The sequence below is a fragment of the Poecilia reticulata genome, chromosome 10 (genome assembly GCF_904066995.2).
Source record: "Poecilia reticulata chromosome 10, P_reticulata-male-v2, whole genome shotgun sequence".
Taxonomy (NCBI): domain Eukaryota; kingdom Metazoa; phylum Chordata; class Actinopteri; order Cyprinodontiformes; family Poeciliidae; genus Poecilia; species Poecilia reticulata.
The window spans coordinates 15477567-15502558 of record NC_088839.1 but is presented as its reverse complement, the minus strand read 5'-3'; the positions used below and the strand labels follow the sequence as shown (position 1 = coordinate 15502558).

Genomic DNA, 24992 nt, shown 5'->3' with positions numbered 1-24992 from the left:
AGGCCTACTGTGCATAAGTACATACACACACAGTGGTCCAGATAGAGCTCAACTTGACTACATACTTTGAATTTTTTGAATTCTACGTTAAGACCTCGGATGCATTTTAATTCCCTTTTTGGAAATGCAAATGCATTTTTGTGGAGGAAAAAAAAATGTCAGTCTTGTCTTTGACGTGTGTCTGATTGTATGACTGGAAAATGTACACTTGTGTAAACTTCTAAAAGCCAAGATGACTTCCCTTCTTTTTCGGTTTATTTTTCCACTGTCTTCCATCCACCAGGAGTCTAATTAATCCTTACAGTTTTCGTGCTTTGATCGCCCTCCTTAGAAGCAGTGTGATTTGAGCTGCCGACACAGTGAGAGGGAGATCATCTCTCTCACTCGCTACCTTACTCCCACCACCTTCCACTGGTTTTGACAGTTTCCAGTGGAGAGGAGCAGGAATGTGAAAATAAAAGGAGTGAGAGGCAAAGGGAAGGGACAGAAAGTTGAGGAAAAACTGTTTCACACCAGCCTGACACATGTGGCATAACACCTGCTGATAATGTTAAAACAGTCCTATATAAGGTAAAAAAAAAAAAGAATAACAAGTTCCTGTCATGGTAATTTGAGTTTAAAACACCCAGTGTTTCTGTGTGCTAGCAGTTAGCAATTTGTGGTAGCTGAAGCAGATAAAGTCAAATGTCTAAAGCTTGTTTTTCCTTGGCTACCACAAGACCACAATCCATGCTTTGTTAAAGTAATTTATTTTGTACTTTGTCTGTATACTTGTACCATATTATATTTCCAATTATTTTAATTGTGATCCTTGTTTGCACCTGTGGCATTTAACAAATTATGACCAATTATGGATGTTAATCAAGATAAAGTTATCCTGAGCATCCTTATGGCAGTTTGCTAAAGCTGTATATCGTAGTTTCTATGCAACAAACTACAAGAACATTAAACAACCTACATATATGCATTTGTATGTACTCCTAATAACGTGTGATCGGTGCAAACATTCAGATTTCAGATGACCCCCCTGTCCAAAACCAACTTTTACTGGGTACCAAAGCTATAACAGTACAAAATGACAAATTGGTGATGCGAATAGCTGCCATTATCATGTGTAAAATAAATGAAAAACTTCAGACTGGCTACCTACTTTCTAACATCAACTGTTTAGGCTTCCAACATTTACTTGATAGGTCAATTTTTTTTCTGCACTAATCTTCTACCATAAAACATATGAATTATATATCATATAAGTTGACTTGGACGTAAAAGTTTATCCCAGTTTTTTAGATTGAAATAAAAATTAATGGATAGTTAATCCATTAATTAACTATGGATTAATTAGAAGAAATGTGTCTTCTTCTTTGGCCACAAAGAAGAAGACTTCAGTGTAACTGGGAAAAGAAACTACCTGTCTGATACAGTTTTCTTCTATTCAGAAAGCTCCCAACATTTGTACTTTTCCATGTGACACGTCATCTCATCATCAAGTCTCTGGTTTTAAAATTGATCGGTTGCTATGTAATCAATCGTCAAGTTAGACCAATAACCTTAACAGACCGAAGTGTGTGTGCTTTGTGTGTGGTTGAGGTGGTGTGTTCATTTTACATGCGCATGCAGACGCCTGTTCTTCCCTCACATGAGGGGTCAGAAAGGTGGAGAACAAGGCAGCAACTCCCTGATAAAGCAGACATTCGATTGGCTCTTGCTGTTGCTCTGAAGCAGCCCGATTGGCTGCCGAGTCCAGCTGTCAGTGTGGCGAGCAGGTAGGGGTGGATCTCTTCACTCTGCTCTGTTGCTAGGTTACAGGTATACCCAATAGATTTGGAGATATGGAGATAGAGTAGAGATAAGGTTGAGGATGGGTGTGGATCAGTGTGTGTGTGTGTGTGTGTGTGTGTGTGTGTGTACGTGTGTGCGTGAGTGTGCAGATGTGTCGCAATGTATTTGCACACGTGTGAGGGATTTTTAGCAGGAGGGGAGGGGTAGATAGGTCAGGAGGGTGGAAGCATAATTGACATTTGAGGGCAGAGACAAAGAGCTTCCCAGAAAAATGGCAAAAAGGTGGATTCTATTCATTGAAAAATGATGTTAAGCTTCTTCCCGTGAACCATGCTGATCGATCATATTAATATCTAAAACTGATTACATTTACAAAAACCTGAAAGTGCTAAAGCCCTCGTATTTTACTGTTTGAGATCGCTTGACAGAACAAACACCACCTGGGTTTCCTCTGACTTCCTCTGAGTTTACAGGTACAGTTGTGTCATTATTACTCGACGGCCGATCCCAGGCCTGTGGTAGATTTGTAATTCATTAAAGTGCTGTTGTATTAATTACAGACTGCTCCAGACTGCGCTGCTCTGAGAACAGCTGTTCCGCGGGACTTGGATTGCAATCATAGAGTGGTCAGTCGCCACTAATCGTGGTCATTTATCAATCTGGAAGACCACACACTCATATGTGAGCACGCTAAAATACACACACACACTCGCAGATCCTGATCGATGACACGGCTGGGCTGGTAAAAAGGATTGATGGGTGCTTTGTTTGTGTGTGGGTGCGTGTGTGTGTGTGTGAGAAAGAGAGGGTGCTTGCATTGGAGCAGGTAGGACCTATAGGGCATCTCTTCAAAGAAAACATTTTGGAGTCTGCATTGAAACAATGCTGAGAATCGGTGTGGGCAATAAAAGATGAAAATGCTTTCCTGAACTAAAACATATTCACAATCTCTAGACTTGACCAGGCTCCTCCATATTGGTCAGGCCAAGAGCATCTGGCTCTTTGGGAAAGCTGATCACCAAGAAAATGTATAAACATAATTATAATTCTCTCATGTTTTTTTTTCTCTCTTAGTTAAATCACTGCTTATTTATCTTTGCTTAGTGCCTTGTAAAAGCGTCCACTTTCCCCTTAAACATTTCAACATTCTCTCGCGTTACAACTTTAAACTTCAGTGATTTGATTGGGATTTTTTGCGACTGATCAGCAAGCGAGTAATGAACTGGGAATTCTGAAGTCACCTATATGCTATAAATAGAGCCCACCTGTGTGTAATTGACCATTTTAATGATACAAATTGAATCATTTCCACTGTAACCCCGACGTCGTATCATATTCGATCCCTTCCCTTTAGATCGTATTTGCTTTTGCCCACTTTCACTCCTCTGTTTTGTGTTTGGTTTTGTTTTTTTTTGTTTTTGCTGATTCATAATCTCTGGAAATAAAACAGAGGGAGGGAGCTTCTGTCCTTCTTAATAACAATGGGAATTTTGAGACAGAGACAGAGAGAGAAAAGGCGAGAATGGGATACTGAGGCGACCCAAACTGACTGTCTGGCGTTCTGTCTGCCAGACTGTTATCAACTACGTTTCTGTCTGTCAGCGCTCTCACTGGGAGCTGAAATTTCCACAGATCGAGTTGTCACACTAACCAGGTTTGGCGTACAACAGCTATTCTTAGACTTGGATCGTGCTCTTTGTTTTCTTTGCTTTTTTTATTTTACCCAATTCCTGGATTCGTCTTCAGAGTTATTTATTTGCAGCCGCTCCACCTGTTGCAGTATGAAATAAATAATGTAAAAGATGGTGTAAGGTGGAAAGGAATACTAACTGAAGTGCAAAAAACATTTTTAAAACATTCGACAGAATCATAGAAAAGCTAAGAAGAATGCAGAATATATTGCGAAAATATACGAAGACAGTTTTAAGTAGATTTTGAAGGGTAGAAATTGTTCTCAAGTTAAGCTTTTATAAGAGTTCATAGTTGAAAAACTTAAACTCACAGTAAGCTTTCATTCTAATTAACATGTACTAGACAATTTTCAGTGACTTGTACGGTTTTAAATAATTAGATCTAGCTAACAGTGTTATTTTTATCTTAAATTATGCTTATTTGTGCAGTGATTTCGACTGCATCTGTATGGTTGGATGCACCACAGCATATAGGCGTAGCTTTATGAGATATATTTTAATAGCAGTTTCTAGTATATCCACAACCAAATAAAAAGTTGTTTGATGCAACCGTCCTTGTTAGATTCAAATTTCCCAGGAAATATTTATGCACCTCATGAATCCACTCATTCGAATGCATGCGTTCACACCATGGAGGAGGAGGAACACCTTTCTGCAGAAAGATCTGTTTAAAATTGAAGTTATGGTGGAACTTCAAGCGGGAACGCCGTTTCCTTCATGTGCCGCACATTTAATGTTGAGTTCTTTTGTTTTTATTCATTGAGGGGGATCTCATTTCTGTTAGACTGAAGGTTAAAATGTCAGGTCATTTAGTATTTATGTCAGTGTCTGTGAGAAACACAGAATAGAGAGTGTGTTTATTTGTTGAAATACCTGGATCAGAAATGTAGGTCATATGAGGAGCAGTCACAAAATCAGAAAAATACAGAGTGGCCAGGACGGGGATGTCGCGCGTGTGTATTTATATGAGAACGATGAGTTATTTTTTGTTCCCAGTTGTTTTCTTGAGAGAAGATTTATGGAGACCACTCTGCGTAATGAGCTGAGCGTGGTGACGGCGATGAGCGCGCATCACTAAGTCCTCTTTGGCTTAAATCGCCCTGAAATCTGGCTTACACCACTCACAGATGTAAAACCTGTGGATAGCTTTCATATCTTACAGAGAACAGAGGAAAAATGATTTTTTTCTGAAGTCTAGTCACTCTCACACACTTGACATAATTTTTTATTTTTTTTTTTGGTGAAAGAGAGTAAAAAGCTGCTTTTCATTCTAAAACCTGACATTTTCTATTTTTGTCTGAAATTATTGTCAATTTAGCAAAACCAAAAATACCAGTGTTGAAACCACCCATTGACCGCAATATGAACCCAAGAACCAAACCTTGGTTGAACACAAAGAAAGGTGAAAGCCTGGATTTAACTAAATCCTTGAATGGTCTGGTCTTTTTTGGAGTCTCACATTGTCTTCACTGCTTCCAAGTTTAATTAAATTTTAATTGCAGTGAGCTACAAAGAAAGATTACTGGTAGAAAAATAATCTGATTTTTAAACAAGAAGCAGTCTGACAGTGTTACAGCAGGTAAAGGCAACTGGGAAAAAAAAGCTCAAAGTGTTTTCTGATTGGCTGACAGAAACAAGAAAAAAGCTATGGTGTCCACAGAGAGACAAAAAGCAAAACAGTAGTCTAACTCTGCAGTCAGCCCTATTTTTTAGTTGCTAAATGGATGGTTATCCTGAAGTTGAATTGTTTCAAGGAGTTATGAGCAGTAAGGCAAGTCAAAGCTGGAGCAAAGTGTATTTCAACTTTTTTAAAACAACTCCAATTATCAAAATCTTCCCAGCAGCTCATGCAAACAATTTCATAAACCTTTACACCATTTGCACTTTGCATAAAGCTATTTTCTATTAAGTCTATTGCACAACAAAACCTCTCCAAGCCATTTTTAGTGCAATATATAATGTAGGCATAGGCAAAGGACATGTCATCACAAAGGCAAAAACACATGTATCGTTTTCGTAGTGAAACATAATGTAGACAAACTTTCAATTATATGATTAAGGTTAGATTTCTGTATTCTTATGCTTTCTAATTTACAGAGAGTAGCAGAGAGTATACATTCTCGAAAGACTTTAGAAACTATACTTATAGAGCATAAATTTTATGCTAATTTTTGTGTGTAATCTGAACACAAAACTTGTCATATTGAGGCTAATTTCTGTTTGCACGAAATAGCAATTTGCTACTGATGCGATGAAGTAAAATACGTCTTAATCTCGCTCGTTGAAGTGTGCCTAATTTTCTTAATCAGACTCACTATTGTACGAGGCTGATTCTGTTATGACTCAAATGCTGAATGAATGGAGGGTTACACAGTAGGAGTGAGTCACTATCAAAGCTATATTTGTGCACAGAAGTGTGTTTGTGTGACTGCGCTTGCCCTGCCTGCCTGCTGATGCACGTATACAACGGTGTGTGTTTGCCAGCAGTTAGCAGGGTTATGAATTGGATCAAACGTACACAGTGACATGCAGGGACAATGGATCAAACGTGCACATCCATGCAGCCTGAGCTGGACTGAACAGAAGGGCTCTGACTGGGCGTGACTTTGATCCTGACCACAACATCCGTTCCTCCGCTCCAGTGCTGTTTTTCTGCTACTCATCTGCCTCGTGTGCCCCTCTGGTCTCTTGCCCTGGTCTCAAGTTACTTCTCACAAAGCTTCAAATAGGGCTGAGTGTGGTTTTGAGAAAACAGTATCCAACAGTGGGTAAGTGGACACTCTGTGTTTAGCATCCTTGCTCAAGCACGGTCAGTAGCCTTTGGAAGAGAGTTTGAGCTAAATATGATATAAAAGTAAAATGACACCAAAAAAAAACATGCGCATACTTTTTTTTGTTTGTCACGGTTTTTATAATGGTTTCTGATCGATGTTGAAATTACTGACGCATGAAAACTACTCGCATATGAGTGCACAAATGTTGCACCACTATCCAAGTCTGTATTTGCCTGTTTTCAAAGTCTGAACAACTTGGGGAACTTAAACTTTGCTTGCGCCTTTTCTGTCACTCTGTTGACGCTTATAGTTCCCAGCAGGATCCAAAAATGGTGCCAAACAAATTATTTTAGGTGCAGTTTGGGGATCTTCTATTACAACTTCATCAGGCAAAGCTACACTGACTGCAATTGACTCGTGCTCAGATGATTTCTGTCACCTTAATGAGGAGTAATGTAATGTTTTAATAATGCGAGATCTTGTTACACCTCTAATAAATAAAGTCCAGTTTCACCACACGCATTCACCTCAATTAATAATTAAAAAGGGTTCAGTTGTATATAATGTGATATCATTAAAATGCAGCTATTGTGTGAAGGCTTCAGAGGTTTGTTAGAGAACATTAGTGAACAAAGTGTCATGAATATGCCCTTAGTTCAATCTGACTGCAAATAAACCTTTAGGAATAAAATAAATTTCTAGACTTGCAGTGCTGACACAGACATACCACAAGACTTAAACCTGCTATAGCATCAAAGGGTGGTTCTACAAAGAGCTTTAAACATAGCTATTCCACGATTTTCAAAGTCTCGTTTGTAAAAAATTTTCTAAACCGTTTCCTTTTTTTTTTCTACTTAAAGATCCTTTATTACTTTGTGTTTCTCTGTCATATAAAATCCCCCCCAAAATACTTTAAAGTTTGTGGTTTCAACAACAGAGAATGTGGAATAGTTAAAGGAGTATATTTGATTACTTTTGCAGAACCATGACATCCCCAAACAAAAAGCCAAAGCTTTACTTCATCAGAGTTTTGAGTTCATACTGACTTCACCTTTCTACACTGAAATCTGAAGTTCAGGAAAATAGATTTTTTTTTTCCACCATCGTAAGAAGAATTTAAAATGTTATCTTGAAATGTACAAAGAAGAAGAAGAAGAAAAAAACATGGATACTAATGTAAAAAAATATGACATCTGGGGAATCTCTTCCTCACTGTAGTTTCGATCAGTTACTGAAATCTTCTCATAGCCAGGAATTACATTTCAGTCTGGGAGAAACATATTCATAGACTAGCCTGACAAAATGCTTTTAGATGAAGATATAGTGTAGAGACTGATTGCGTTAGATTTTAGTGGCTCATGAGGGAAATGAAGCTAATAAGCTAAATCTTAACATGTCAAACTTAATAAAACATCTTCCGACTCATCGCCCAGAGGAGCACAATGAATTTAGAGTAATAAGAGAGTAGCAGTCAGAGGCATCTGAAGCTGTAGCACTCCTTAAAGAAGAGAGTGATTAAACTAAAAATCTGACAACTACACAGAAGGAATCAGAAAAAACTCATATGAGAAGAACCACTTGGCTCATCATTCAATAACCACCATTGTTGAATGATTATTTGTGAATATTGCATTATTTGTTAGGAATATGTATGTAAATTTTACAGAGGTAAAATCCAGAGGAAAAGCACGAACACGTCAATTAGATCAAGGCTATTTAAATATTTGTGAGATTGTTCAAATTTAAGTAGTACATTTGTTAAAAGATCAATTTTGATTAAAGAAAAAGTACAGTGGTTAGTTTGTAAATGAAGGGATTTAGCATCAGTTAATAGCGATTAAAGCAGCAAGACATACATAAATCTGTTTCAATGAGATCTGATAGGATGTAGTATTGTGAGGTGAAAGTAAAATGATGCATGGTTATGAAAGTGCGACATGCAGGGTCAACTTGTCGTGGAGCCTCGTTCGGCTGCAGTTAAAACTAGACGGCCTCGTTCACATGGAGCCGATTTCCAGTGGAACTGTAACATTTTTGTTGACGCGTCTCCAGTGATGAAGTCTCTGAGTTTTTGACGTTTCTCAAAGTAAAACCTGGAGTCATGCCCCTTATATTCTATTCTAATGGTGTTATCGGTGTTCTGAGGAACCTTTAAAACCGAATCTTGTTATAAACTTTAAGACAACATTCTACTTGACCTGTCTGCTATGTTTCTAGACCTTTATGACGCTGCTTATTCTTTCATGTTCTCCTACAACGCTCCAAGGCATTTATAGAACTGTATATCGAGACTGAATTACTCGTAGAACTCAAATTTGTGTTTTTCCATCTTTCTTATTTTTATTTCGAGGTATCGGAGAAAAGATAACATGAATGGGAGCCACATTTTTCAGATTTTCATTTGCAAATGAGCTGACGTGATTCTCCTTATATCAATTCCATCCATGACCCTGCTTGTGTTGGCCTGTGATAGCTGCTAGTGTTCTGCCAATGAGTCTGATTTCCTCTCACTTTTCCTGGACACAATGTTTGCACAAGCATCTCCATAATCCTCTTGCCTAGCACTTGGCTGCTGCTGTTTTAGAAGAGATGAAGACAATTCTTCCCACTGTGTAAATGTGAGCACAGCCTTTGATGCTTTATTCACGTCACTTTTTTTTTTTTTTTAAAGAACTTGTCCGTTTTTTTCCCTCTCACACGCCCAGTCCCTCTCTGCGTAACCCTCCCATCCCGACTATGCCTGTTCGGATCGATCCAGCCATGTCTCCTGGTCCCACATGTCATCTTTTTTCTTTGACGGGCTCTCCTCTGCCTTCTGCTTGGTATTCTGGGGTTGGAATGCATGCACCATCTCAGATCCATCAGATCCGATAGTAATGCCGCACCATGACTCTATGAAATAGCAAGATGTGAGCAGAGGGAAGACGGGGATGGTGAAACAAAAGTGTGTCTGTGTGTAGTGGGTGAGGTTACTGGAGTATAGGTCAGTGGTTTGTCAAAGGAAAGAAAACGGTAGGTAGGTAGATATTTTATTTGTTTTATGGCACCACTTAAGTGCTCTCTTAATGGTGTTAATTGTGTTATATTGAACACATAATGTACTATAATGAACACAAAAACTAAAATAAAAAGAATAGACTGATCACTAAAAGAACAACGGTACATGGCTAACTAAAATGATTGATAACAAAAAGATGAGGCCCAATGTCTACCCTAAGAAAATAACTTTGTGGGTGATGTTTGTGTGTGCGATGTGCGTGAAGGGTTTACAAATCAAGACTATCTGCTTTAACATCTTTTTCATTGCTTTCCAAAAACTTTACAAGCATGAAAATGGTCAACCACAAACTTGTTAACAAGGAAGCAGATGCAACCGTCAACGAACCGGATGCTGTGATCATTTCACCTGGAGTGAATTTATCTCAACTACAGGGATTAATATTTAACCTGCTTGATTGACGACACTCACAGAGCTTCCTGATCAGAACAAGTGTTGAAGCAACTCCGAAATCATCACCCACCAACTCAGAGTTAGTAAAACTGAAAAACTAAATCAACACTACAAGTTTTGCAACTGCGTCGAGGAATGTAGTCTCTGTAGTATCTGTGAGCCACGTGGCACTCCTGTTTAAGGAATCTTAATTAAAACTGAGTTAAAGAATTAAAACACGGTCATTGTACAGCCTGCAGACGGAGAGAATTTCTTTCAGCAGACTATATTACAGAAGATCTCTTGACTCTTTTACTGTAATAATTATGATCCTTTGAACCAAAACAGTTCAGACTTCTTAATTTTAGAGGTAATATTCAGCAATGTTAGTGAAACTGATTTTAAAATCATTATTTAATCACAGTTAAGTTACGATTTAACAAGAGAGATCTATTATGGTTATGACTTAATATCACCTACGAAGTCTTATTTTTTTTACAACTGTTGATACCAAAATTCAGAGAGGAAAAAAATTGCTTTGTTGCTACCCTTCAAGCCAAGCATATTATTTTTTCCATTCACTATCTTGTATTTCTGAGTTGTTTTAAAAACAAGCTACATATTCTATTTCTGGTTGATGTAAAATTGTGCACCTGTTGCACGCCACTCTGCAGCTCTGAATTTCATCTACTTTATAACAATAAAATTTTCTAGAAGTGAGTTTATTTGGGCCATATTCAGTGCAGCAGCATAAGCACACGCAGCTTTACAATGTACATTCCTCTGCAGTGCATCCTGCATATTCCTCACACTGTTCATTTTGTTCTCTTTAACTTGCTCATCATTCCCTTCATACATGTCAAAGCAGAAGCAGACAAGCAAGTGCTGATCATATTGATGTTTTCTCATTTTTCATTTATTAGTCGCTCTCTTTTTTCTTTTTTGCTCTCTTCCTTTCAAAAGCCTCTCAATCCTCAGTGTGATCTCCCCCATGGCTTTCCTCTACAGCAGTGCGTTGCCTTGGTAATTACCAGTTGTCTTAAACAGACAGATGGAATAAGAGAGAGTGACGGGCAATTTTCCCAGAGTCTGCTTTCCCCATATTTGTGCACGCTACTCCTTTTTTTTTGCGCATGTGTTATATGTATGCACGCTTCCTTTCTCCTTCTCATCTCTTCCTTCTTTACGTTGCTCCTCCTTTCACCAACTTCTTGTGAGTTTGTGCGCAACTGATGTGTGTGTGAAAAGCAAAAAAAAAAAAAAAAAAGGAATTACCTGACAAGATGTGTTAGCTGAAGATGCGAGTGCAATAGTCTCATCTCCTTCTTGTGTGCTGGTCGTTTTAGATGCCAGGTGTCACTCTGGACCACCACAGGGGACCCAGAAAGCATCACCTTCCTTTCTTCTTTTCTCTTTCTTTCCAGCACGGCCCAAACATAGCAACAGGATTAACCAAGGGGCTATTTCTGTCTGTAAAGGATTAGATAGGTGAACGATGTAAGAAGAGAGTCAAGCATATAGTACATCAGCTGCTGACATCTTTTTATCACGTTTCAGAGGTCACTATATCTTTATGTTATCCATTTTCTTCTTTCAGGCTGGCATGATCAGGACAGAGAAAGAGGAGTTTTTTATTGAACCAGTGGAAAGGGGCGATGGAGTAATAGAAAAAGAGGAGGACGGAGGAGGAGGGAGGACACACATCATCTATCGCTCGTCAGCTGTTAAGAAAGTGCCCATCAGCAGCCCAGCGGCGGACTACCACTCCAGAGGTTAGTCTGTGGTTCCCATGGTGCTATCCTCCACTTTTATACATCCTTGACTAAAAGCTCTTCATGCACGCTTCAGCACCATTCTCATATTTCCGTGTCTCCTTGAACTTACACCATGCGGACATAGCAGAGTCCCACATTGTTGGTGCAAAAACTGCCAAATTACAGCCAAAAAAAAAAGCTTTTCTCATCAGTATTTTCACTTCTAAATATTTTATTTGCTTAGCTATTTTTTATTTTAAAAGTCTACTGTGCCACTTGAGCTGCAAACAGCGATTCATTTAAAAAGCCAGCTCTGCTCGTAAAAGTTTGACACAAACAACACGGGTCATTGTTTTCCATATGTTTGGTAATACAAAATGTTTATGCCACATGGACAAAGTAGAGAATGAGTCCCAGACTCCTGAGTAACGCATATAGTCATAATTACTTTTTTTATTTTGCTTGGCCCGTGTTCTGTCTGGCCATTTGGGGCATTTCATGTCGAGTGAAAACTGAGTTTGGTTGACTATCCTGCTGTGATTTGCGTCACTTAAATTTACACACTCATCTTATAGTGTGCCGTAATTGTCCTGGAAGGCGAATTTTTTTCAATTTAAAAAAAACAAACAAAAAACAAAGCATGTTTCCATAGTATTTTATTGCATAAAAGAAAGGAACATTGGAAACATTGTTATTAGCTTTGTTGCTAGAAAATAATTAGTCGGGTCACGGATCATAACAATTGTCAAATCTTAATAGTTCTTCATTTTCTGACAATGATGCACTCGACTCAGTCTGAATAACATATGGCACCCTCCCTATCTTTCTCATATCTTGTTTTTATCAGACTATGATATGCAAAGACAGTGTGTCATATGCTGATATCAAAATTAAACTTGTACTCAAATGTACCCTGCTGCTGGTGCATTCACTTCCCAACAAGAAAGGTGTGACATATGGAGCAACACATGGTCTACTGATAATGGCAACTTCAGTAGCTAAAATAAATGTACCAGTTATAGGCATTATATATTTTTTTGCTGAGATGGAAAAAGCTGAAACATCTTGAAGGGACTTTAGTTTATTAATTCAAGGGTCTGACACAGCATGCCAGCTGTAGGATTAGAGAGAAGGCATAATATGTAAAGTGGTTAGAAAAAACCAGGTGTAAATATAATCATAAAAGCAAAGTTGAATTTTTTATTAAAAGTGGCTTATGTTTATTCAACATCTAGCAAATATGCAACAATTGCATAATTGCAATTAACTTTTCCTTCTCATCTTTAACTTTAACATCTTAATGTTGACGAAGAAAATACAATTTCAGATATAATTTCCACCACTTTTTGGGTAATTTTAAGTTCAAGTTTGTGCGAAATTATAAAACTATATATATATATATATATATATATATATATATATATATATATATATATAGGATCAATAGAAAAAAGACAAAAAAAAATACTGCAATCCAAAGTTCAAAACCGAGTCTAGACTGGGTAAAAGTGGTAAGTTCATAACACAATTGCAACATAAATAATAATTGCAAAGTTTCCTGCTAACTATGGCGTTTTTCCCAGGGAGGTGGAGTAAGTCTGCAGATCAGCACCTAACAGACCGACACCCTTCCTAGGAGTATAAAAGCTCTGTGTTAAACCAGCTGTCTGTAACTCTGAACTAGTTGTCACAAAACGCAGGTGAAAGTGAAATCTTTACATTGTCCAAAAAGACATTGTAATTTCTAAACAGTTTCTGGGCAGCACTCACACAAACGTTTTCCAGATTTTCTTTTCCAAAAATATTTGGACGCTTGTGTAGGAGGACTTCGACTAATCACAAAGGGGGACCATGCAGGTGTGAGTCGAAGCTCATTATAATGAGTACATTGCAACAAATGAGATCTGTGTCTTCCTATTCTGAGCGGTTGACTCGAGAATGTCTAATAATATACCCAGAGAGTGAGAGAGTTTCCATAGGAACACCCAGCGAGGACAGACTGCATTTGAGTAACATAAATCTGCTCCCAATGTTACTAATACCTGGCAATGCATCCACTTACAGCCACGTCTCTGCAGCCTGACCACATGTACACGCTGGGGAGAACAGGGAAAAGTTTATTGAGAACACAGGCATGTAAAGGATGTAACCAAAAAGCTTACACAACTCCCCTGACTGTGAATTTACACTTTAGAGCATACACACACGCACACACACGCTGCGTGTGTGCAGACAAAGGAAACACACACTCTCTCAGTGCGTCTCACTGCTCCTTGTTGCCTTTGAATCTGTCTTTCTAATGAAGAGTGGGGTGCGGATCAATAGCGTAGGATAGAACAGGCCGCTGTGTGTGTGTGTGCGCGCGTCTGCGTACGTGCACGTTACAGCGTGGGCATCAGTTCTGTGGTCGTCTGGCTCTGAGAGCTGGGATTTTCAAGGCTAAGCAGACAGACTGACTGACTGACAGACAGACAGACAAGCAGGCAGGCATGTGCTGCTCCCAGTGGTATTTCATGTGGATGCCTCTCCACTTTTTTTTTTTTTTTTTGCTTTTTGTCTTTGCTATTTTAGAAACATTATGTAAACACAAAGTTTACCTTCCAGCTGTTGCATCATGTTGTTGCAACATCAGACATATAGGAAAGCTCCTTGCAGAGTTTATGCAGAGCTTGACTTCTAGTTAACACCAAACTAAATTCATTTTACACTTTTTTTATGCCTTTTATTTCTCAGGTAATCACTCCTCCAGATCGATCAGGGACATTAACATCATTAATTAAGATCAATCAATCATTTCTGTTAATTCCCCGTATTAGGCGTGCTTTATCCGCAGCCTGACTTATTTGCTCGGCAAAGTCAGAAGGAAGGAAGTTATATTTAGCGAGGTAATACAGGATCTGAAAAAGAACAGAAGGAATTAGGAGCAAGATTGATTGCTTTCTTGCACCGTAAGCCAGGGAGGTGTGAATCAATGCTCTAAATGGAGAAAGCGACCCTCGTTATTAATGTGGTACATTCATCAATTAATCGCTGCAGCGATAGAAAATGAAAGATTGACTTTTTTTTTTTGTTCCGTAGCAGACGGAGCTCCATCGTTCAATCTGTCTCTTCTCTTCTGTAAAAATTTTTTTATTTTATGCCATTTCATCTGCAGCTTTGATTGTTGTCCCCATTTTTTTATTTCAAAATTTCTTTTCCTCTTTCCGTTTTGTCTGTGGCATTTCTGTTCTTGGCCCATGCTGATTTTCGTTCTGCTCTTTTTCATCCCACAACCATAACAGAGAGAGCAGAGTTAGTGTTTTGTCTGATAGGACTTTGGTTTTTTGTTTCTGTGTGTTCCAACTCGAGGGTATTGAGACTTTAAATGGCTCAATTTTTCAGCCACAGGGCAACTTTCTGTACTTTTTATAGTTTGTCTGACAAAAAAAAGAGCAGAATCTGGTTCATGTGGGGATATTAAGTTGTATTTAAGATGTATGGGCATCAATCAGCTAATTGTTTTAAATTATTTTGGCTGTAGTGACCTTTATTTGACAGCAAATGACAGAATACTTGACCATAAGAGAAGCTATGAGACACAGAAAAGGTCAAAGGGTCGGGACTCAAACCCGTGTTGGCCACATAGAGGTCCAGTGCCTTTATACATGGGTCATGCGTTTTACACCTGCACCAAATTAGTTCAGTTTTCAGCAGCCAAACGCAACCGAGTTCAGCACAAATTTGCTGTCCTTAGCAGAAAATCTGAATGTTTTATGTCATCAAATCCTTTTTGCCTTTATGCTTTTATGAGAAGCCTAATATTTATCTCATATTCATACAGTTGTACTTACGAAAGCAGGCATTCCTGCTCCTTTGTAGTATTTTAATCAGACTTTACATTTTTATTTAGTACAAAGACAAGTGAAGGAAATGCTGCAAACAAATCTACCGAACAGAACCCTAGTAATAATTTATTATTATGTTATATGATATCTTAAAACTGCATCCAGATGCTGCTTTGCTTACAGGTGTCAGTTTTATCTATGGTTTTTGGCGACACACTCTGGTAGCTCACGCGTCGTTGTGAGCTACCATTGGTTATTTTTGTTTCGAATGTTTCAATGCATGTGAGGGTAGCCGCTAAAAAATAGGCCAAACCAAACTTGGTATATATTCCAGATTCCCTAATGCAAAAGACTGAACTTTACTTTTTGGAAGTAATGCTTTATTAGTTTTCACTGAATTAGAAGCCAATAAACTTTTAATTTTTAAACTATTTAACAGTTGCCACAATGATTTTAATCGTAGATAGTTGGCATAAATGAGTATGAAGATCTTTTTTTTCCTTTTCAAGTGATCCCTTAAGTCTGAAGCACCATAAATAATAATATTAATTGTTTATGAGTGTCATGGGTTTGCTGCGGTCGACTACTCCTGCAATCAATAATTATATATTTTTTAATACTTTAGCCAAATGTAGCTGGGCTGACATTAGCTATAAGAAAACTGAACATTCAAGAATGTTTTAGGGCTACTTTATGTAACTTTGTGGCAAGAAAAGGGAGTAAAATACCAATAACAAGCTCAACCTTACTGGACTACACGAGATTAAAACGCTCACTGGCCTGAGGTTGTACCAGTCCCAACTCTTGTTAGGTTTAACTGTACCTGCTGTATCCATTCTTGTATTTCTGAATCAAAGTGCATAAAGTCATATTCTAGTAGGCCAAAAAAAAAAAAAAAAAAAAAAGAAAACAACTCCTACATATGTACACAAGAGACACGCAAACACACACTTCACACACATAGACACTCCATGTGTGTGTGTGAACGGCCCAGGTGAGCCTCTGGGAGGAAATTACAGTGCTATGAGGGGAAGCATTTCAGCAGCCAGCTGCTTCCGCTCTCCGCTCTCTGTGGCCATTGGCTCTGTCCCTGGAGACCACCACTGCCTTATTACCACACTCTATGCGGCCCTGTATGTGTCACTGCAGCGCTTTGCATTCCTGCTTGTACTTTGTGTGTGTTTCCCTGTGCATCTGAGGGTTTTATTCCATGCCTGTTTTACTCACAGCTGACTGACAGCATTGGTGTATCTGCTGGTGTGTGTCTACGAGTGCGCCTCTACTGTACGTCCCTCAGTGTGTGTTCTCCCTTTTGCTCGTCAGTTTCCTCACCTGCTAGTAAACTCCCAGCAGGCCCTCCATTGAGCCGTCAGTCAGCTCGCCGCAGTGCTGCCTTTAAACTGAACAAGTCTCTGGGGATAATAGCAGGGTGCGGCCGACCTCTGCTCCAGTCTGCAGCCAGCGATGCTGCACTGAGCCTCATGAAGCTTGTGTGTGTGCGTGTGTGTGTGTGTGGATGTCTGGGGTTTAGTCTCTCTGTTTGAAAAAAAAAAAAGCAGAGGGTGAGTTGTGGAAGCAAAGCCATGGAATATGACTGAAGAGGTAATGTGTTATTACAGTCCCAGTGATTGAGAGAGTGTCACTATAATCATGGTGATCATAGCACTGACAAGATTAGCACCTTTGTGGTGCCTCTGATGTGATGTTCATATTTTTAGAAGCGGATATTGTTGAAATATCACTAGGCCTACATACCATGGCTTAGTGCATTTTCTCAGAAATGTTGTTTTTTTCTTGTATTTTTTTTTCTGCCTGGTGCCCAGCGTTTAGTACAGTTCGGTTTATAAATTACCTCTTTATTTACAAATGAAAGAAAACAAATAGAAGATCTTTACTGGGATAAAGGAGCGGTTTAAAGAGCTTCAAAACATAACACACTAAATCTATCAGTCTGGGACGGACGGACGGACAGATGCTAATATTCTAGTTTTTTTATTGATCTCATGTATTATTCACATTTTCTAAAAAAAAAAAAAAAAAGAGAAAAAAACAGATTATATGAATTTGAATGTTATGCATTGGAATATTTCACTTTTTTTAAAATGAATTTATGATATACGAGTTTTGGTTTCTGAAATGATTGACACGGAATATTGAACTTTTTTGTGACATCCAAACCTTTTTGAGACATACATGTGTTCACCTAACTTTATTTTTCTAAAGATCACATCCAGAAAGTGCTTTTGTTTTACCGAGTATGGCTTTTCATGAGATCTCAAAGATTGTAAAGCAAAGTTTCAGAGTGTGGTTGAGGTTGAGATTTTACTCCTACAATAAAATCAAATCTACACCATTAATAAAGGTTAACGTAAATCAAAACACGTTCTTACGAGGATTATAGCCTCAGGTGCTGAGCGACTGCAGTTTTGAGCTCCGTGAAGTTGGCCCACGTTCTGTCTCGGCATCCGTTATGCAACTAGCCAACCTAGGGGACAGAAGCTCGAGGAAGATGAGATGGTGTGTGACTCCCTTCCTCCCACTACTGTCACTCCGCAGCAAACACACTTGAAGCATGCACACCCACCCACACATATGTTGTGTTAAATCTGGCACTGCTAAGGGAACCACAAGAGCTGTAGCCGCTGCTAAATATTCCTTAAAGTTAGCAGCAGCACTTTCAGAAAATGACTGTGTTTTCTAACTGTTTGACACAGCAGTAATACATTCTGCTTTGGGTCATTATTTTGAGCTTTGGTGTGAGTTTTGTTGTCTAATTTTATTACAGCAAAAGTATGAAAAAGTATAACTTTGGTCCTTTGTTGGTATAGCTGTTTAGTAAATAGACTGCAGATCTCTATAAGTTACATTCATGTGTGTTTGTGTCAGTTTTGTAAGCCAAGATGTGCGTACTTTTTGCTTAGTTATTATTTTTAAGTCACTTGTTGAGAAGAGTCTTTAGTTCACCTCTTTTATGTGCCCTTTAATTGTTTTTTGAACATTGTTGTTGTCAAATGCTTTGATGCATAAACTGGAATAGTAAGTTATTTCTTCAAAAGTACCACCACCACCTGCAGTCCTGCAGAAATGTTCCTCTCTTTCACTGTCACATTTTGCCAAGTGTATTTGTCAAACTACAACAATGCTTTATACAAATCAGTGTGTGAGTGTAATTGCCCTTAGAATGAAAATCAAAATCAGCAAAAGTCAGAGTTTATAGGCCAAACCATGGAGAAAAACATGAACCAGTAGAGGCCAGTAAAAGCCTGATCTACACGTTTTGAGGTATGATGACACAAAAAAACAGCACTTTAAAAAACATGGTACACTGAGACTGGATTATAACCTTATCTTAATCTGTTTATAATTGTATTCTTAATTGAATTTTTGTTGTTGTTGTTGTTCTGCTAAATAAACATGACACGTAGATTAGATTACAGTGGGAATTGCGGGTCTTCCAGCTCAGCTCATGCACCATCAACTTGATAAGCCTAATCAGGTGCTGAATACACTATACCTGAGCTGGTGTTAAAAAAAAAGCAAAAAAGCTTCAGCCTCCATCCAGATCCACGGTATGAGGCGCAGTTCACTGAAACAGCACTGAGGGTAATGTAGCCGTGTGTGTAAAGAGGATGTAATAGCGAGCCAACTGATTTGGAGGTTAATGGAGCCTCTCATGTGAATGAGGCTTTTATCACTCAGGATAGTCTGACAATTACGCGGCTTTCACAGCAGTTTCCTCGCCCTGTGAATGTATGTCTGTGATGTTTTCAGCCTCTTACGAGCTGTAAACATGCACCATAGGAGTGAAACGGCTAAATATGAAGTCTGTAAAGCCTGTCGGTTCTGTTTTTAAATGTAGGTCTCTTTTCTCATTTGCAGAGTTGATGATGTGGGTTTAAATGTTCAGCTTAATGCTAATCGTGTTTTTTAAGAAATCTCCCCCGGAGGATACGGTCTCCGGCTTGACCTTTTCACTCCAGTTGGCTACATATATGCATTGTAGTTCATGCGCGGCGTGTGTGCCTCGTTGCCGCTGTCTGATTAGCAAAGTGATGTGTGGTGGTGGGAGTTTGTTACGCTCCAGTTTATTTGCCATTGCACCACCCCCGGGAGTTTAATTGAATAAAACACAGCGCTGTGGCTTCTCATTCAACAAATGTTTTATTGCAGCTCATAAGGCTCAATGAGATACACACACATTTATAGCTCAGACAAACTGCACAGGTGGAGTGAATTTTTTATTTTTATTTTTTTTATTCCTTGATTTTGGTGTTTTTTCATCTGATTGGCACTTCAGTCGCCGTGTTCCTGGCAATGGGATACAGATAATGAAATCACTTGTTCTTTGCTACAGTCAGTTAGATAACATACCACCATTTTATTAGCTTTCATATCAACTTTTATACTCTAGTGCCTTCAGTCCATAGGACTATCATTTTTTTTTTTTTTTTTATCTAACCATAACTCTAATTACCCTCATCTGAACCTTTCAGACTTTGAAAGAGCTTCCCAAAAGGAACAAAACCTCCTCAGTAGGAACATTATTTTGCTGTGTAGGCCAACCACTGTCCTTTTTCAGCCTAGATTCATATATTGAGTGCTCCATATGTCATGCCCAACTTTAACAGTACACAATGAGCATGTAGCAGAAACCCACGTTGGTTGTGAGGAACCAAACAACAGCTGGTCACTCTCTATGGTCAGAACGTCCCTAAGATTTATAAAATTGTATTTTTAGAAATGATAGGGAAAAAATATTGCGTTTGATTTGCAGAGATGCATTAATTGATGGAATTAACTTTCTCAGTTTTTTTTGGAATATCTGCTTAGGCTGTTTCAGGTTTGTCTGATTATGTCTTGTATATTTACTTCCTGATCATTAAAACACATATAGGCATGACAATTATAGATGTTATATTGGAAATGTTAAAATATAATCAGTTTAAACTGAACTGTCATCCCAATTGTTATTATTAATAGATTTCACACTAAAAAGGAAAACATAATAGAAATATTTGATACATAAATCATATTTGAACTTAAATGATCATTTCCTGCAACTGTTACCATTGCAACTCTGATTCGTAGATGTTACCATTACTCCTTTTGATGCTATATGCTATAATCAGGATTTATTTCTTTCCGTAGATACTTCATTGTCTCAGCAGCACAATGAAACAAAGAGGGAAGAATGTGTCTGTCGCTTGCACAAATGTGGGTTTATGGTTATTAATTTGAAGTGGCAATAAACATTAATTTGCAAGTAATCCTATCGATAGTACTCATCAAACTTATATTACTCAATAGAAAAAAATTTGAATAAATATTGAGTGGGATTAGCTTGTACCAACATCTGCTCCCAGTTGCTTCATGGACCTTATTAATGATTATATTCATAGTCTCAAAGGCTGTTCACCAGTTCAGATCTTTAGGGTGTTGTTGTGTCAATGGAAAAAAAAAAAAAATCAATTTGTTTTATTTGCACAATGTAACCGATGATGCAAGTTTTGGATGGTCACACTTTTCAGTTTATTACCAGTCTCTATGGTTTTGCAATAATCACACAAGAAGCTATAGTAAACAGATCACTGTCTCTGAAGTGTGTTTGTGGCAGCAGTTTTATCTGCGAGGGGTGTGAAAACTGATCCAATAAAGTCACTAGTTTACACAGTCGGTGGACAGTATCCGTGGAGGAGGGTCTGCTTTTATATAATGTGTCTTCCACAGCTGTGGTCACAATCACACTGAGACAATTACAGAGCATGCTGGCATGTCTTCAGTGCCTGTGCACATACTCTTCCTCTCCTGCCATATGCGTGTTCGTGTAGTGAGGAGAGGGAGATAGATCTTCCTCCATAACACATGTGCTGATGCCAGTGAAAACTTCTCTTTGGCATATTCCCCACAGTCCCCCTTGATCCGTCTCCATCAGTCCTCAGAACTCTAACTCCGGGAGATTTCTGAAAGGATTCCCAATCAAGCTGACCAACCCCAGTTTTCTGGCTCCCTGTCATCTTTGTGTGTATGTGCGCTTTCAGTTTTTACACTGTCGCTTACTCCCCTGTTCTCCCATCTGCATTCTCCTTTTGACCTCTATTCTTCCTCTCTTCCTCTTTATGCTCAACCATCTGTCCCTTAACTGCTATACTCTCTAGTTTATTTTCTCTTTTTAACTCTCTCAAGGCCCCCAGGAGCAGCTGAATGTCCTCAATAATAGTAACTAGTTAGGATGTTCTTTGTAAATATTCTCGGATTCATTTTTGTAAATTAACTAAAGATGCCTTGATGAGATTTTCAGTCATTCAACCAAGTTTTAGAAATCTTTGACAGGCTCGTTATGATTTTACCAGATTCAAACATATTTTGATGTATATTCATATTGACCTTAATGTGCCAGCTCATTAAAGGAATTAAAGAAGACACAAGAACCAGAGCTGTGGCCAGAGAAGATATACAGTATATTGTACTTCCACTAAATGGAAGTAAAATAAAACTTAAACATATTATTAAAAAAACTCATCTGTTAAGTTAAAACAAGGAGGTCTATGGAAGGATCATCTGTAATTTAACTGGTAATATGTGTAAAACAAAAATAGGAACATTTAAAGCTATAAAAAATAGTCTATGAAGTTCTTTTGTTGTGTGGCTTTAGTGAGACAAAACAAGAACAACATATTTTGGTGAACTATTTTTACTCACACAGCAGATAAGCATGTCTATTATGAATATTTAACTGAGCAGCCACACCAATCAGCCGGCTAAATCCACCTAATTAGCTTTAAAGGTAGAAGAAAAGGAGAAATTGTTCTGGTGAGATAGGAGATAAAGAAGTCTAATCTGCTTTAATCACACATCTGTAAAGGCTGTGATACATGTACGCAATCAACACAGGCTTAAAGCGAGAGCTACCCTCACTATACATTTGTTTCTTGGTAAGTTATTGTGTTATGCTAAGAGGTATAATTTATCGCATGCCTGCCATCACACTTTCTTCAGCAAAACGCACACTCAGAGGCAGATGCAATAGTGATGTCTGCCTGTGGCATGCGTGTCGCTCTCTCTGTCTGGATAGTTAGGGCTGAAATTGCCAATAAATAGTGGCCGGTGGCCTTCAGCATCACCAGCGGGGAGAGATTTGTGTCCTCGTACCTGATTGGCCCGGGGCGGAGAAAGAGAACAAACCATCCCGTTAATCAGGGAACACTGCGAGGACACTGGGTGTGTTTTTCTGTAGCCGTCGCGCTTGTTGTGACGCATTGTCAAACTTATGTGTGTGTCCATGTAAAAACAGAAAAACCCTGAAAAAGTGAGAGTTGTGTGTGTGCGTGTGTGAGTGAGTGCAACATTTTTCCTGCTGTTGAGACGTCAGCAGTGTAAAGCTGAGCCTGTGGATGACAGATGGGTGTTAAAGGCCACTGGAGCAGCGATGATTTAGATACGCACCGTATGTCTGTGCACAAACTTCTGGCTGCCAAAGCTATCATAAAACCCTATACCTTACAACCCTCTTTCACCAAATTTCACCTTCAGGGCTAAAAATTCAGGATATCCATGATTCACTTCTAAGATTCTCGTGGTATGATATCATTATTATAAAAAACCCAATTCTGACCCAAATCATAGCATTTGTAAACAATTTTTTTACTAAAATATATCATAATCTAGGTTTTTAATTAAAACAGAAAAAACTATTATTGGAGCTGTACATTCTAGTTCAGTTGTACTGATCTATTTTTTATGCTTTTTTTGTAAAAAGTGAATTAATGTAGAAAGGAACATTTTCCAAACTGTTGGGGGAGGAAGTTTGGTGTTTAAAAATTGTACGTGTATAAAGGTCTAACGTGGAAAAGATGTTTCTAATGCAGTGTGAGAAATTTCCTGTTTCTGAAGGTATGGTTCTAGATAACCTGACCAAGCTTGGACTAGATTATCAAAAATATATATTTAAGTCTTATCATGGAAGCAAAGACGGTATCTGCCACCTAAAGCCAAGCTAGTAAAAAAATGCATTGGTCAAAAAACACAAAATGAAGGTCTAGGAGTGGCCTAAAATTTTAAATTCAGTGGAAATGTATGACCTTATAAAGAAGCCATTCATCTTTGAAAATCCTCCAGTGATTTTGAATTAGTTCATTTCTGCATAGAGAGGGCCAAAGTTCCTCCACAGTGATGTAAATGGCTCCTTTCCAGTTATTGAATATGCAGCCAGGTGTTGTCTAATGTAGAATTTTGTAAATGATCTCTATGACCCCAGCCCCCCCCCCAAAAAAAAACAAAACAAAAAAAAAAAAAACATCTGCAACAGGTCAAACAAACACTTTCTCACAGCACCGTATAATAAGTGACAAATGTAGAGCTCAGCTGATCAACCTGATGCAGAGGATTTGATGTTTTGTCGCTCTAAATTAACTGAAATACTCAGTTAGCAAAACCTCAGCTAAAATGACATATCCTTGTTACAGTATAAAGTTATAGAGCTGACATAAAATGAAATGTATTGAATTAGAGCGACCATTTTTTATGTCGGCTTTCTCAACTTGTTCTGCTCCTTGTGATTTTCCTTCCTTCCCCTCTTCTTGCTCCATCATGCGTTCTTTCCTGGAGGTAGCCTCGGGGCTGGCAGGTGTGTGTGCGTGTGTGTGTGTGTGCACATGCACATGTGTGGATGTGTTCACTCCAGAGTGAGCAACATGTTCACCTTACAACTGAGGCACAGCAAAAACACACTCCATTTTAAAAGTTTTTTGGCGTTGTCTGCTTACATTTAAGTTACATTATCCTTCTTCCTTCCGTTTATCTTGAGTCCTCAGTGGGGAAAGTTGTTCCTTTCACGGGTCGTTTAATTGTTCCTGAATTATTGCTTGCATCAAGCAGGACACCAATTTCCTACCTTGGGATCTCTGATATGTGGTCATTAAAAGACTATAGTTGAGGGATTTAGCTTACAATAGATAGGAAATAGTATTTCTTCTTGTTTGTTACAACAGAGAAGCAGAAAAAAAACATGGGTGATAATCCCTGTGTTTCTCTGAGACTTTAGAGGTAGCAGATCAGATTTTTCCCCCCATCAATATGTAATAATACTCTCGGTGACAAGCTTTGCTTGGTATTTCTGTTTCCTATAAATGACTTCTTCTTGAAATAACACCTTCTGCAGATTACAGCTAATGGAGTTTTATAAATTTGAAGAAAGAAGTTTTTCATGCCACGCCAAACTCTTCCTGCACAGTTTACAGGATTGTTTAGTTCCATTAAGCAATCATAGGTTTTACTCGTTGCAGTTATCATCAACATACAGGCAGACCTCACTTACAAATTGTCAGATTTTCCCTTTATTAAGCTTTTTATTTGCTAACGTGCTCTATAAAACTTGTTGACAGAACAACTTGATTCTGTAAGTTCCTCTGTATTTAAATTGAATACAAAGGAACTGTTTTTGCCACACCTAAAGCAAATTGGTTGCACTCTGATAATCAGGGATATTACAGTCAAAGGAGCTGAACAGAGAAGCACAAGACACTGTTCAGAGACTCTTTTCTTACCATTTCACAATTACTCTTTCCTTTCAGCTGATCTGTCTGACAAAATCCCAATAAAATATATTCAACTTTGTGGTTCTAAAGTCAAAAACGGTCAGACATCTAAAAGTATGCACATTTGTATATCCGCTGTACAGTTAGATGTTATTCAAAAGGCTAAATACAATATAATAAAAAAAAATTATATTGATTTTTTAT

General features: G+C 38.3%; 1 protein-coding gene across 2 annotated transcripts in view; it reads left to right on the top strand.

The window, feature by feature from the left end:
* Positions 1 to 24992, top strand: part of LOC103471261 (uncharacterized) — a 125023-nt gene that overhangs the window by 46172 nt on the left and 53859 nt on the right. For both annotated transcript variants that reach the window (XM_008420140.3, XM_017307184.2), the window contains exon 3: positions 11275 to 11449. In XM_008420140.3, the coding sequence (XP_008418362.2) occupies positions 11275 to 11449 (175 nt within the window). The remainder of the gene's footprint in view (positions 1 to 11274; positions 11450 to 24992) is intronic.